The 14192-nt window shown below is 40.3% G+C and overlaps 1 protein-coding gene across 7 annotated transcripts in view; it reads left to right on the top strand.

Annotated features, from left to right (window-relative positions):
• Positions 1-7757: 7757 nt before the first annotated feature.
• NOL4 (nucleolar protein 4) overlaps positions 7758-14192 on the top strand; it is a 376171-nt gene continuing 369736 nt past the window's right edge. For 3 of the 7 annotated variants that reach the window (XM_054460890.2, XM_054460887.2, XM_063653531.1), the window contains exon 1: positions 8834-9745. In XM_054460890.2, the coding sequence (XP_054316865.1) occupies positions 9482-9745 (264 nt within the window). In that variant the 5' untranslated portion in view covers positions 8834-9481. The other 4 variants (XM_054460892.2, XM_054460891.2, XM_054460888.2 and 1 more) reach the window with 3 other exon arrangements.

The raw sequence follows: 14192 nt of genomic DNA, 5'->3' as shown, positions 1-14192 counted from the left end.
ATCTGGGTCAGTTTCCTTCGTTTTGGAAAGATCACTAATTGATTAATCAAATTTATAAATAGATATAAATCTATTAAACTTGTTGGTCTATCCTTGTTTTAAGTTTGGTAGTTTCTGTCTTTCAAGAAATTGGTCCATTTTAACTAAGTTATCAAATTTATGAGCATAGAATTGTTCATAATATTCCTTTACCATCCTTCTAATGTCTATGGAATATTATTTTCTCTTTTATTTCTGCATTAGGTACTTTGTGTCTTCTCTCTTTTTTCTTGGTTAATCTGCCTATAAGTTTTTTAAAAATTATATTGCTCTTTTCAAAGAATAAGATTTTGGTTTTGCAGATTTTCTCTACTGCTTTCCTATTTACAATTTCAATAATTTCTGTCCAAATTTTGTATTATGTCCTTTCTTCTTCTTGATTTTGGCTTAATTTGATCTTTCTTAGTTTCCTGTGGTGGAATGTTAGGTTATCGCTTTTAGATCTTCTTTTCTAAGAGATGCTTTTAAAACTATAAATTTCCCCCAAGGACTGTTTTTGTTACAAAGCACAAAGTTTAGTAAGATGCATTTTTATTATAATTTGGCATAAAATATTTTAAAATTTTCTGTCAAAGCTTGTTTGACCCAATTGCTATTCATAAGTGTTTTGCTTGATTTCCAAATTCGGGGGATTTTTTTCAGCTCTCTTTCTGTTATTGATTTCTAATTTAATTTCTTGTGGTCTGAGGACATATATTGTATCACTTCTATTCTTTTAAGTTTGTGAGTTTAGTTGTTTCATCCAAAATGTGTTATACCTTGGTATATGTCCATGTGAGCTTGAGAGGAATGTGCATTCTGCTGTTGTTGGAAGGAATACTCTAAACATATCACTTCAATCAAGTTGATTGATAGTACTGTTCAGGTTGCCTGTAGCCTCACTGATTTTCTGCCTGCATTGTCTATCAATTACTGGCAGGGGAATGTTGAATTCTCAACCACAGTAGTGGCTTTGTTTATTTATCTTTGCAATTCTATCAATTTTGGCCTGACACTTTTTGATGTACTGTTGTTACGTGCATAAACATTAAAAACTGTTATGTGTTCTTGAAATAAATTTTGCACTTTCAAGGGTCATCCATATTTCAAAGTTCATTTATATTTGTTTTCCTACATGTACACATGCACACATAAATATTCTCTCAAACAGCTTTCTTCATAACCTATTCTCTACCATTGACCCGCGTGGAGCTGTTCCATCTTCCCTTTCTATGTAGGTGTTTGCTCCAGTCATCACACCAAGTTATACATTACTGGCTAACATGACTCTTCAATGTTTGATTGATTCATAGCTTCTTTGTACCTAGTGAAGTTGTTAATAAATTATGCTGTACAATATGTTAGACAAATTCTATCTCATGCACAAATGTATAAGACTGTGCCTTGAAGATTGATTCAATCCAAAAATAACATTCATTAAGATAAATGCAAGTGTATCACCCTCATATTCGTGCTCTTCTTTACCAGGTTAGCAAAATCAGGAAAGGAGACAGTTGAAGTTGAATTGCCTAAGATGTATTTTTGCATTTAACATGAACACTTAATTTTTTTAAGTTAGCTTTCATTTCCAAAACTCCACATAAACTACTATAAGCACTTTTTTTGGAACCTCTAAATATTTTCTCTGTTTTTTGATCAAGAAGATTAGTTAAAGACTTTCTTAAAGACTTGGGAGATGTTCATTTTAGAAGACAAAAAATAAAAGGGAAATCTAAAACTTTTTTTTTCTTACCTTGCTCTTAAATCCTATTAGTATGGGCCCAGGAAAACTGGGGGTGGTTATTCCTTCAGCTTCCCTTATTTCAAAGTTAGCATTGTTACCACTATTTTACAGATTCTGGTGTTTAAGCTCAGATGGTTCCCCTGTAAAAACTATTTCTGGAGTCTGTGGTTTTAGCCAAGAAATCTTTGTGTGCCATTCTTGTCACTTTTATACTGCAAGTTAAACAAATGTCCTAAAATGATTAATCATGCATTTTAAATAAGATATAAGGGCTAGATGATGATGGCAAGATATGAATTGGTTCACTCAACAGAAATCAGAATAAAAACTGGAAGTATCGAAAATATAGTGGGAATCGAGCATAGGTGTGTTGCTCCTTTATCCCCAAATAGTTTTTATTTTCTATGACAAAATAACTTCTAAAAATAATCTAAAAATTCTATAATAGTACTGTCCACTGAGTTGAGGATGAATATGTGGATTACTGTTTTAAGACATATATTTTGGAAGAAAAGATAAGCCATATGGCTAGTGGGAAATAAAGCAATATTTGGGGCCAGAAAAAAATGTATTTTCTTCTCTGTTACAAGGGACACGAACACCAGACTGTTAACTTTGGACTTTATCATAGCTATTGCAGCTAGATGAAAATGTCGGGTGGATGAATGTTGAATAAATCCATATGCCACTGTCAAAATGCAGGAACTGGCTGTACCATGGACTTGCTCATAGGATCATGTTAAAAGTAGAAATTAAAGAGAAATTTAGAAAATCAACTAGACTATCAAATCTAATTTGTTCTTAATTTACACACTTAATTATTTATGGAAATTAAATTTTGGTTAATGCATAATATGTAATGAAATTCTTACCAAATGTAAATATCAGTAAATTTGGGCAAAACAATAAACATCAAATTTTTAATCTTTTCTTTTGGCTTAGAAAGTGGAATAAAGATACTGATATTACAGTTCACAAATTAAAATATGTGTTTTTCTGTGTCTTAGTAATCACCACCATAAAGATCAGAAAAATATTTAAACTCTCTCAAAAGTGTTTCTTTTCTTAATTAAAGGATAGCTATTGCATCCTAAAGACAGGCTCTTTTCAAAATTATTTGGTAGAAGAGTCAATACATTGGAAGTCAACTAATAAAATCAGATTTGTGACAATTTTTACATAGTTCCAAATTTCTCTACCTGCATAAACAGGGCATTTCTGCTTTAACTTTGTTTATTCTGTGTCATTTTGAAAAGTTAATAAATTATGTCATAATCAAGTTGCTGATTGAGTTGGTCATTTGCTTCCTTTACAACTTTCTTTTCCTTGACGGGATTATTAATAGACTTTTAACCCTCTGAATGCATAACGACATTCAGAACCTCAACTTTCAAAGTAGCAAGTACCATCCTCCATAATCTCTAATCTAGCTAAAAGGCTCAGATTCTTTTATGAACTTAACTCAGTAGACAAGTCTCTAGTCAACCCCTTCAATGGGAAATGTGATCACAGGACATCCTAAAATTTGATTCCTATTTTAGCATGCCTCCAGGTCCTGATCTAATCCAGAATATGTCTAACCAAAGCTTTCACAGCTTCACTTTTAAGTTTTAAATGATTTTAAGTCCATGTAAATTTGGAAATTACTAACAGTTTAGGTCTAGTCAAGGATTCATTCAAACTGCTTTTCTATTTTTCTCAGGCTTTTCCCAATACCAGTATTATAGCAACAGAAGCCAACTTCTGCTGCTCAGTACATGACATTCTATTTTAGTCGTAAGGTATTAGTATATACGAACTCAATATCAAAAGATGGGGGCTTTCCCTTTTTGTAGGAAATGTGGACAAAGGTGATGTCATTCATTCCTATGGCTTTAAATTCCCTGTATTTATATCTCCAATCCAGACTTTTCTCTGTAGTTCAAGCTTCTATATTCAATTCCTACATGAACAACTCTCCTGGTATTTCAAATTTAACTTCTCTGAAATTAAATTCTTTCTTCCTGCCTCTCCACCCCAACTTGCTTCTGCTCCTCCCTCAGCCTCCAACTCCCAATCTGTTCCTCCCCCAAACATTTCTCTGTAAGTCAATGGCTTCACTAGCCTCACTACTAAAGCCAGAAACCATGTAGTCATCTTTGATTCAATCGTTTCTCTCATCTGATACGTGCAGTCCATCAGTGTATTAGTTCACTAGGGCTGCTATAACAAACTACCATAGGCTGGGTGGCTTATAAACAACAGGAATTTATTTCTCACAGGTCTGGAGGCTGGAAAGTCCAAGATTAAGATGCTGGCAGATGTGATGTCTAGTGAGACTCCTCTTCATAGATGGTCATCTTTTCAGCGTCCTCACATGGAGGAAGTGGCAGAAGAGCTCTGTGAGGCCTCTTTCATGAAGGCATCAATTCCATTCATGACCAGCTCTGCTTTCATTACCTAATCAGCTCCCAAAAGTGCCACTTCCTAATACCATCACCTTGGAGGTTAGGATTTCAACATATGGATTGTGGGGTGGGGGCAGGGGGGTGGAGGAGATACACATTCAGGAAACTCTATTCTTTCTTTAAACTGTATCTTCAACTCATCACTTCTCTCCCTCTACCTCCTCTGTTAATACTCTAATCTATCGCCGTAATGGTTCATCTAAGCTACTGCTACAACTATCACCATTTTTTCTAGCTGGTCTTCCTGTTTTCATGCTTGTCCCTTTCCAATCCTTTCTCCTCAAAGTGGCCAGTGACACTAATAAAAATGCATACCATATCATATAATTCTCCTGCCTGAGATATCTTACTGGTTTTCCGCTGGACCAATAAAATATAAGCACTTATTAATAAAATGTAAGCAATGCCCTACAAGATCTGGCTGCAGAAGTCTACTCAGATCTCACATTCTACCTTTCTCTTTCAAGCTCCTGTTGCCTTGGCCTTCCTTCTATTCCTCAAACATGCCAAGAGTTCTTTTACGTTAGGACCTTTGCGCTTTGCCTATAGTTCACCTTCCTGGCTTCACATAATTGACTCCTTTGAATCTTCAGGTCTCATGATAAATGTTACCTACTCAGAAAGACCTTCCCTAAGCTCAACAAGTCTCTCTACCTTGTCACTGTTTTCTCTTATGCTGCTATTTTTCCCCCTCCTAGCACTTACATAAAGCTCTAATTATTTATTTTTTGCTTTGTTGTCTGCTGTCCTTAGAAGAATTTATGTTCCATGAGATGGGAACCATGCATAAACATCTGTCTTGCTGACGACGTTAACCCTAGAACCTGTGAGAGTAACTGAAGCTTGGTTAATATTTGTTTAATAAAAACCACAATTATTTGAAGGAATTAAAGCTTGTTTATTCTTTGAACATGGATTTTCTGATTACAGATTCTATGTTGTTTGTACTCTAACATTTTGCTGATGAACGCATAGTGTCGTGTAAATATTTGTGATTGATACTAAAGTGCAAGATTTTCCGGATTTTTAGAATGTCATTTACAAACTGACCAGGAAGTTAGAAGAAATTTTACTTCTATAACAAAATCGTATTGATGATAGCCCACGTTTCGGATTATTTTAAATCAAAATATAAGTTTCACATACCTTTTTGCCTTCCTCTTCCTCTCTTTTCTTCCTCTGCCTGCCAGGCAGACAGGACCCCTGGGCCCAGATTGGGGATTGGCATTCAGAAGGGGTGAAGAAAATCATTTCGGAGAGATATGCTTTGTAGCCAGGCAATTCTGAGGAAAGTGTCCTGGGAACATACCAGGTTAAATCCCAGGCAGCCTGTTCACATGAACCATATAGCTAAGGAAGCAGCTCAGGATGACCCTGAGATGGGGCTGGGCAGACCTGACTCTAGAGAAGCTCAAAGAAGGAAAATTAGTCCAGAGTAAGTTGCTGAAGCAGATTTTAGATTTTTGTTAGGTGCCTACCTTCCTAGGTGGACAAGATATGGTTGAAGGTGTGGCTCAGCCAGCACAATTAATAATGCGTGCAAGTACAGAGCATATTACACTTTGAGTTCCACTGAAAACAAGAGAATGTGCAGGGCTCTGAGACTTAGGACCCTTGAAATCTTTGAACTCTGTATTCCTTTCCTCCAATGCAAACAGTCTTTCAGTAGTTAATCATTTACCTTTTCTTCTTAAAAAGAACGTATTTCATATAAGCTATTTCATTTTGTGGGGTTTTTGTGCTTGTATATCAAATCTAGTGAATACAAGTGGGGGTTGATGACATATTTATCTTCTGGGAGTTCTGTATGTCTAGGGTGTTCTAGTTGCTATGCATTAGGGTGTCAAGTATAGTTATAAATACAATGAACAACATGTGTGTGTGGTAAAGCCCTGTCATTTCCTTAAGACGGGGGACCAACTTCAACCAAACACTACCCAGCAAAAGCCAACAAGAATGGACAAAGATTATGCCTACCTTCTTGCTTCCTTCCCTTACTCTTGTTCTCCTTCTTTCATTAATTTATTAACTCAATTTATTAAGCACTTACTGTGCACATTGTTCACTGCACAAAACAAGAAAAAAGACATAAACTTTCAAGGGTTTTCCAATTAAGATTTTATTTGAACAACAAAACATACTCACATGAAAATATAAATAAGGTAAAAGGAGCAGTGTAGTCATTACGATCTAAAACAATATTTTTCAAATTGTAGGTTGCCAGTCATTCTTTGCTGGGTCATAAAATAAATTTAGTTGGTTGGGACCATACTTTACCAAATAATAATAACAAAATCAACAGGAGAGAAAAAGGCAAATATCAGTGTATATTGCAGGTAATAAAATAGATGTTTTCATAAAATTTCTGCAGAACAAATGTATGTATGCACTACATGTCGATGTAAAGTGTATGGCTTACTACAAGACAGGGTTAAAAAAATGTTTGAAAGACACAATAGAGATGATTATAGAAGAAAGTTAATATTAAGTTGAATGATTAAGGAAGGTTTTTGGAGGCTGAAAGTACATAAATAAAGCTTAGAGGGGATGGGATGCCTTTTCAGATGAAAAGCTGCATAAAATAATTCTGTAATTGTGAACTATAACCATATGAGAAAGTGAAATCTATAGAACCAGCTTATTCTTGAATGACTGCCCCAGGACCAATTATCTTTCCAGAAACTTCCAGGAAACACATGACCAATATCTAACTAAATCGAGCTCTGGTGCCACAAAGGGAAACTTAACGGAGTTGTTCCTGTGAAGTATACCCCACTAGAAGGGTGGTTCAGAATATTCTTCTGTCCAGTTGCGTGTTTCAAATATTTATGTATTTAAGATATTGAAATTTTTTAATGTGAAATATCTAAAGATTCAACTCAATAAATTGAAAGTGATATTTTTCCCCTGTGTCCCTTGTATTAGATTCACTTGTGACTTCATTGGACAGTGTCTTCTCTGAGCTCTATGGTCTAATATGTATTGAACAAAAATTCAAGGACTCAACAACTGATTTATTTTAGCATTTATTTTTAATACAAAAGAAGGAAATAAAAGAATAAAAGCAGTCGGGGTGGCCTCTGGAGAAGGGGAGCTGTTGTTGCAGGAATCTTGCAAGTTAATGAGAATTCACCCGGGACTCAAGAGGGATGGAGAGAGGGGGAGAAAGGAGATGGGGGAATGGGGTGGGGGGATAAAAACTCTTCCTTTGCAGCTGGCCCTTTCCCTCATTTGTTGCTCCAATAAGCAGTAATTAGGTCCTGAGCTAATGGTGTCAGCTGATCTGCTGTTTTTAGGCTAGACCCAGAGGAATCTCCATGGAAACCCTGCTGGAGTCGTCCCCCCACCTGGATGCTGCGTGCTCCTTTCTGCCACCTGGCTGCCGCCGGGCCCGCTGCTACCTCCTTCTGCCTCTAACCTGCAGCCTGCAGCATGCGCACTGCCCCCGGGATCCCTAAATGGGACAATTCTGCCCGTGACGTCAGCGCCCAGCCGTCTCCACAGAAACTTTTGTCCCATTGGCCAATCAGAGAGCTTGGAAGGGGCCGGGGAGGGTGGGGGGAGGAGAAGGGAGTGGGAGGGGTGGGGGTGAGGGGAAAGGCGAGAGGTTTAGTGTGTGGAGCTGCCTGCGCTCCGCCCGGGCTGTCAGTCCCGGCTCCAGCCGCCGCGAGACCTTCCCGGAGACGCGCGCACACACAGCGCACCCCCTGCACACCGCACACCCTCGCTCCCTTGCTCACACACACGCACACACTCAGCCTGGCCGAGCAGGAGCCACTGACCATTTTGCAAGTGCCAGGACCAGCTACAGCGCAGTGGGCGCAAACATCCCGCTTTCCCTTTCCGGGCTTTAGTCTGGGAGACGACGACGAGGGAAGAAGGTGGGCTCGGACGCAGCCTAGGCGCCGGGCACTGGTCGGGCCGTTTTCCTGGCAGAGCCGCTCCCCGGGACGGGCGCGGGCCTCGGCTGAGAGTAGAATAAAGAGGAGCGGCCGCAACCGCCGCGCGAGGAGGATGGGAACTCCCCTATTTCCAGCTCTGGAAACAAATGGATGGAAGTCCTGAATGGAGCAACTGCTGACTTCATCTGCTTGGAAAAATAGTCCAGAGGAACTCATATTTGGCTACTCAGAGCAGTGGAGGGGGTGTCCATGACGTGGCAGGGGGAAAATAGACAACTGAAACCTCCCTTGTGAACTGCAAACTGTGACCAAGCAAGGGGAAAATGATCTTTCTCTATATATTTTAATTTCGTGCAAAGGGTTTCAAGCATCTGTATCCTAAACTTACTTCTATGTCTTGTTCAGCAGAAACCAGAGGAGTCTTGTCTGGGGGTCCCATCATTATTCGGGATACCCGCCGCCAGCGGCCTGCCTTCGGTTACCCACATCCCCTGGAACGGATATCTGTTTGGGGCACTACAATCTATCCTGTAGAACTATGGCCAAATCTCCATCAATGCTTTGCTAATTTCTGGGACTTAACTCGTAGAATCTACATACAGGGCTGGAATTTATTCAAAATGCATCTGAAGAAATGACATTTTAAACCGTTTCTTAAAATATCTTGATAAAAATTTCTGTAAAACAGAATTTGATAGGTTTAAAAACATGACAGGTAAGAACTTTCTCTATTTCTAGTCCCTTAACACCCGTCGTGGGGAAGGTCAAAGCAGGACCCAGGAGGAAGGAGAGATCCGGGACCCGTGTGCCCTTCGGGGCTCAAAGGCGCTGGGCGGGCGGCTGCTTTCGGGAGAGGCGCAGCCCTCACTCCTGGACCACGGGGCTAGTGGCTGGGGAAGCTTCTGGGGCGCGCGCGGAGAGGCGGCGCTGCGCTCCACCTGCCCAGCCCCGGACGCAGCCCGGGGGCGAGGCGTCTAGGGACCACCCCAATTCAATATTGGGATTTTTAATAAACGAAGGAATGGGATTTTAATTATTCAAAACCCAGCTCCTCTGGGCCAGAATGGTGTTGGGATGGTCCTGGTCACAAAATATTGAAGAGACCGACCGCTAAGGGAACAGGAAAAACGTCCGAGACAGCCGTTGCAATTACGAATGGACCAGACTTGGTAGCACAGGGCATTGATTGCTGGTGCCCAACCGGACCCTCCTCCCCTTTTCCCATCCCTTCCCCCACCCAAAGCAGGCTCCCGCGGCGGCCGGGACCTCGCATCCCTGCAACGTGGCCGGGGCTGCATTTTTCATGAGCCCAGGGTGAACAGGTGCGAAGTGCGCTGGGAGCATCCGGCCAGCGGCCCGGCGCGGGGAACATGGAGAGCGAGCGCGACATGTACCGCCAGTTCCAGGACTGGTGCCTCAGGACTTACGGGGACTCAGGCAAGACCAAGACGGTGACCCGTAAAAAATACGAACGGATCGTCCAGCTCCTCAATGGCTCCGAGTCGAGCTCCACGGACAACGCCAAATTTAAATTCTGGGTCAAATCGAAGGGCTTCCAGCTGGGCCAGCCGGACGAGGTCCGCGGGGGAGGCGGCGGCGCCAAGCAAGTGCTCTACGTGCCTGTCAAGACCACGGTGAGTGACTCGCCTTCCTCTGTTATTTGTCTGCCGGAGCAGCCCGGCGGGGAGGGAGGAAGGAGAGAGGCGGGAGAGAGGGGGAGCCGTGAGCCGCCGTTGGCTCGTGTGCCCCCTACCTTCCTCAACCCCCTCCCCAAGTCGTCCCCACTCGCATTAGCCAGGCGCGTTTTCCCCACTGTGCAGTCTTTGTGGTCCTTTATTTTAAAGCGGCAGCGCACCTCCAGAGCTGGCCTCCCTCCCCGCCTCGGGTTCCCGGACCGGCTGCAGGAGCTTCCTTCCCCGGGTCGGGCGGCGACGTCTGGCGTTCTCGGGCTAGGCCATTGTCCCATGTCCTTCTCTGGGCGCCTGGCGCGTGTCCCACCGCCGCCACCGCGCATAAAGGCCAGGCTGGAAGCCCGGCCGCACGCTCTGAGAGCAGACCAGTCTGATCGATAGTCTACAGTGTCTCCTTATTGGCATAAAGCCCGAATGTGGCGCTAGCGGTGGATGTGGGGTTTTCCCCAGGACACTGTCAGGTTTTATCGTTAGTTCGCCGCCCGGGAGGCACGGGGCAGCCCGAATGCCTCAATCACTCCCAGAGATCGTTGCCGCGACTGTTGAGAGTGTAGATAAGGTCCTGGAGATTCCTCCTCCCCGCCCCCCCATTCCCTTCCTCACTTCCCTCTTCTACAAATAAAGCCGCAGCCAGAAGATGAACAACAAAGAAAGATGGGTTTAGGCGCTGTCGAATGGTGTGTGTATTTGTTCCTCTTTCTGGGGTGGCTCTAGACTCATGGCCACAAAGCTCTAGCCCAGGCGCCGCGAGGCACTGGCATTGAGAGCCCAGTGCATCTCAGCCTCATGCTGCAGAAGCCAGCGGGGCTGGGGAGCCGCAGCAGCGTCGATGTCCTTCACAAGAAGATGGGAACTGTGGGCTACAAGTAGGATGGCAGATCTGATGCAGGAGACCTTTCTGCATCATGCCACGGTGGGTACTCGCCTGGAGTAGGGATGGGGGAGGCTATCTGGCATCCTTTGTATTTTTGCCTCGCTTTGGGGTTTCTTGAGCGTTTCCTCCTTTCCCTCCTCCTGTATTGGCAACTGTTTCCCCGTGCAGTATTCCTGGAGGATGCTAGAAAGGAGACGCTTTGAAAGCTATTCTATCTCGAATGGAGGTATATTATATTAAATTGAAAATATGTGCATGAAAAGTTATTTTTTATAGTATTATTTGGAAGGGGCTTTTATGTTTGGAAATCAGTTTATGGTTTCCTGAGATTAATTAGAAATAGTTGTTTGAAGGATGTATATTTATTTTAGAATTTATATAGAAATTGGGAACCAAAAATAAAAGTGAAATGGAAACACACATAAAAGTTCTGTGGTGGTTTTTTTTTTTTTTTTTTTTTAAACAATGTACTATTGTTGGGAGATTTCTAGGAGATGGACCTATAAAGGTGTCTTCTCCTTTAGCATGTGGCACTACTAAAGACAATGGTGAAATTATTGTCTGGCTTTCCTAAATAATGAGGACTAGATTGGCATGAATTAGAACTGAGGTTTATTTAAATCTGGATGAGCCAGAAATCTGGTATACAGAATGAAGTGCTTTGATTAATTTGTATTGGGAATAATATCAAGAAATGATGTAGAAAAATAATTTATTGTTAGAATTCAAAACATAAACATGCATTTTCCTTTGGACAAAACTGAGCTAACTGAATGGATAAAATCATTTAAGATATCTTTACTTAAGGTATTATTTCATAATATCATATATGTTTTCAAGAAACACTGTTAGTTGGGAAGTTTATTTTTCGTTCCTTTTATGTTAAACTTAGGTCCCTCTAACTGTCAGATAGCTTCACGTGGATATTGGTACAATGAGTTTATACTCATATGGATTTGACTACACCCACTATATGTGTTAACATATGTGTCCATTTAAAGGATTGACTATTTTAAATAACATAAATTCAGAACAATTTTAGAGATACTAAGATCATCATAAATGTCAGTTATTCAAACTAGCATTCACGCATTCATATGCCACTGTTTTCCGTCAAAAATTTATGCAGAATAGCTAAAGAATTACTGCTAAGACATCTAGTATAGAGTGACAACTTCAGGGATAATATTAAAGTAACACGTGTTTCTCTATTCAGTAAAGATTCCATATATTTATGGGAGAGAATATAATTCATCAGGTGATTCTTAGATAATGGTTCTCATGTAGTATTTAAGAGCTCTGCTTTTCATTCAAGCCTGTTTTGAAATATTGAAGAGGTTTTTAATTTATGAACTTGTCTATTGCTCTTTATAAAATTTTTATACTGCTCCCGACATAGAATTATAGGCTCCTCCTTCTCTGAGAGACAGCCAATCATCATTTCAATGAGTTAAAAAATAAAGGATCCCCTTTTATCATGTGTTTCCCTACATCTCGAATTATTCCTTCTTTAACGATACATTGATTTTTCTTTCCAATGGTAGGAGTACAGTCACCAAGAAGACAAAAATATATTTTCTCTTAATTCCAAGGCATATATTGATCAAAATAAAATACTGTATTTGAATGGTATTTTCGTGCAGACTAAGAATCATTCTTAGCTGCTTGAGGTTTGAGGGTTCGCGGCTGGCTTTGCTGTCAGTAAGAGATGCTTTGCTCCTGATGTTGCAGTAATCCACTGCTGCTGATAATTAGACATCATTACTACTGCGAAAAGGGAAAGAGAAAAGGGGAGAGGACAGGCTGAGGCTAATTATCTAGTTTAGTTTAATGAAAGAAAGAGAGACTGATGGCACCTGGCAGGTTATACTAGAACAGAGTAGACACACCACATAGACTTAATTGAAACAAGACTATCTTTAAGTCTCATAGTTAAAGAAGCTTGGTTCTACTCTTATTTTCCCAAAAGAAAGGTAGCTTTCCAACTACTCTTCCCCCTAAAGCCTAAACTTAACTGATGATAAAATCGAGCAAGTTACAACTGACTTAAAATAAAAATATTGACTACTGGAAAGGATAAATATGTCCTTTAATATTTGTCCTGGTCATGTCTAAACCTGAGGGGACATATCTGTCACTGATGTTTAGACTGCTTTTTGATGGAGTAGATACTGTTTGGTCACTAAGCAACAACATCCGGCAACTCAGCCATTTTAGGTCTGGTGTGGGACCTGTGCTTTTGCGAGCCCGCCTGCACTGCACACGCATGCGCACACGCACGCACACGCGCATATGCAGTTTGTTGAGCAACCCATCTGCTTTTTAGATAGTACCACTGTTATTTTTATACATTCTTTCATTAAAAGTGTCAGAAATTTAGAAGAATGAAATGATGAATGACTTAAAACAGTTCTGAAAACGATATAGCAAATGGTTGACATTGATTACATCCAACTTTTAAGCAGCGATAGTTTTAAATTCACTTAACTATGGTAACTCTGTTTTACACATTTGGTAGTTCCAGTTTAGTTTGTTTTTAGAAGCTTTTGATCCTGATTAATGTTTTTTGGCAACAATTAGTGGAAACATCACACTTGCAACTTAAACTACCAGAACACATGATACTATTTGATATTGTGAATGGTAAACTTAGGAAAGCAGAAAATTTATTAAACGCTCTTTTTAAAAAGTCCACTGCATTGTATAAAACATTAGGAATTTAGTAAGCTCATGTTTTTGTCTTTCAATACCAAGCAAAGAAAGTAATGAATATGAATATTGAAACTGTATAATCAAAAGATGTAATACTTTTCTTGACCTATATTTGTAGAAACAGACACAAAGGTCTAAATTATGCCTTTCTTATATATATTTCTTTCTTATATTTATTCCAATACAGGTCATAAAATGAATTTCCATCCAGAAAGGAAAATGCATTATCTTTAGTTGTGTCATTTACAAATGATGATTTATTCAGTTCTGCAATCTGTAGCCTCAGATTTCATATTGTTCTTGCTGTGCATACTACTAATTGATTACTTTACAGTGATTATAATGAATATTCATGGACTGACTCATAAACAGTAACTGTTTTTGTTATTTTTCTGACTGTGGTTTTGGTCATAAATCCTTTATGCTACATCAGAGTGAAAGAAATAATACCCCATGAGGAGTCCTGTATACCTTTCCACCTGGCCTAACTTTATGCCTAAGGCACCTATATTAGGCCTTGATCTGGAATCTGCTACAGACCCAGTTATTTATCATGATACTTTGTATCTATGACACAAAGAAAAATCATCATAGTGGTCACTGAGATGGAAGCACGTTTTTGCTTCTACAGTGGACATTGCTGTTGATAGCCCATGCATTTTTCTTTTCATTAAAGTACTTTGGGAGATCCTGTAGCATGGGATTTGGGGGTCAAATAGATCCCAAGAATGAATATCAGCAATGTGGCTTATTAGCTGACTTAGTGATTCTTTGTGGAGTTGTGAAGAATAAACACAAGTCCCC

Source organism: Pongo pygmaeus, chromosome 17 (genome assembly GCF_028885625.2).
Source record: "Pongo pygmaeus isolate AG05252 chromosome 17, NHGRI_mPonPyg2-v2.0_pri, whole genome shotgun sequence".
NCBI classification, from domain to species: domain Eukaryota; kingdom Metazoa; phylum Chordata; class Mammalia; order Primates; family Hominidae; genus Pongo; species Pongo pygmaeus.
The sequence above is the reverse complement of the archived record's forward strand: the minus strand, read 5'-3'. Positions and strand labels throughout refer to the sequence as shown.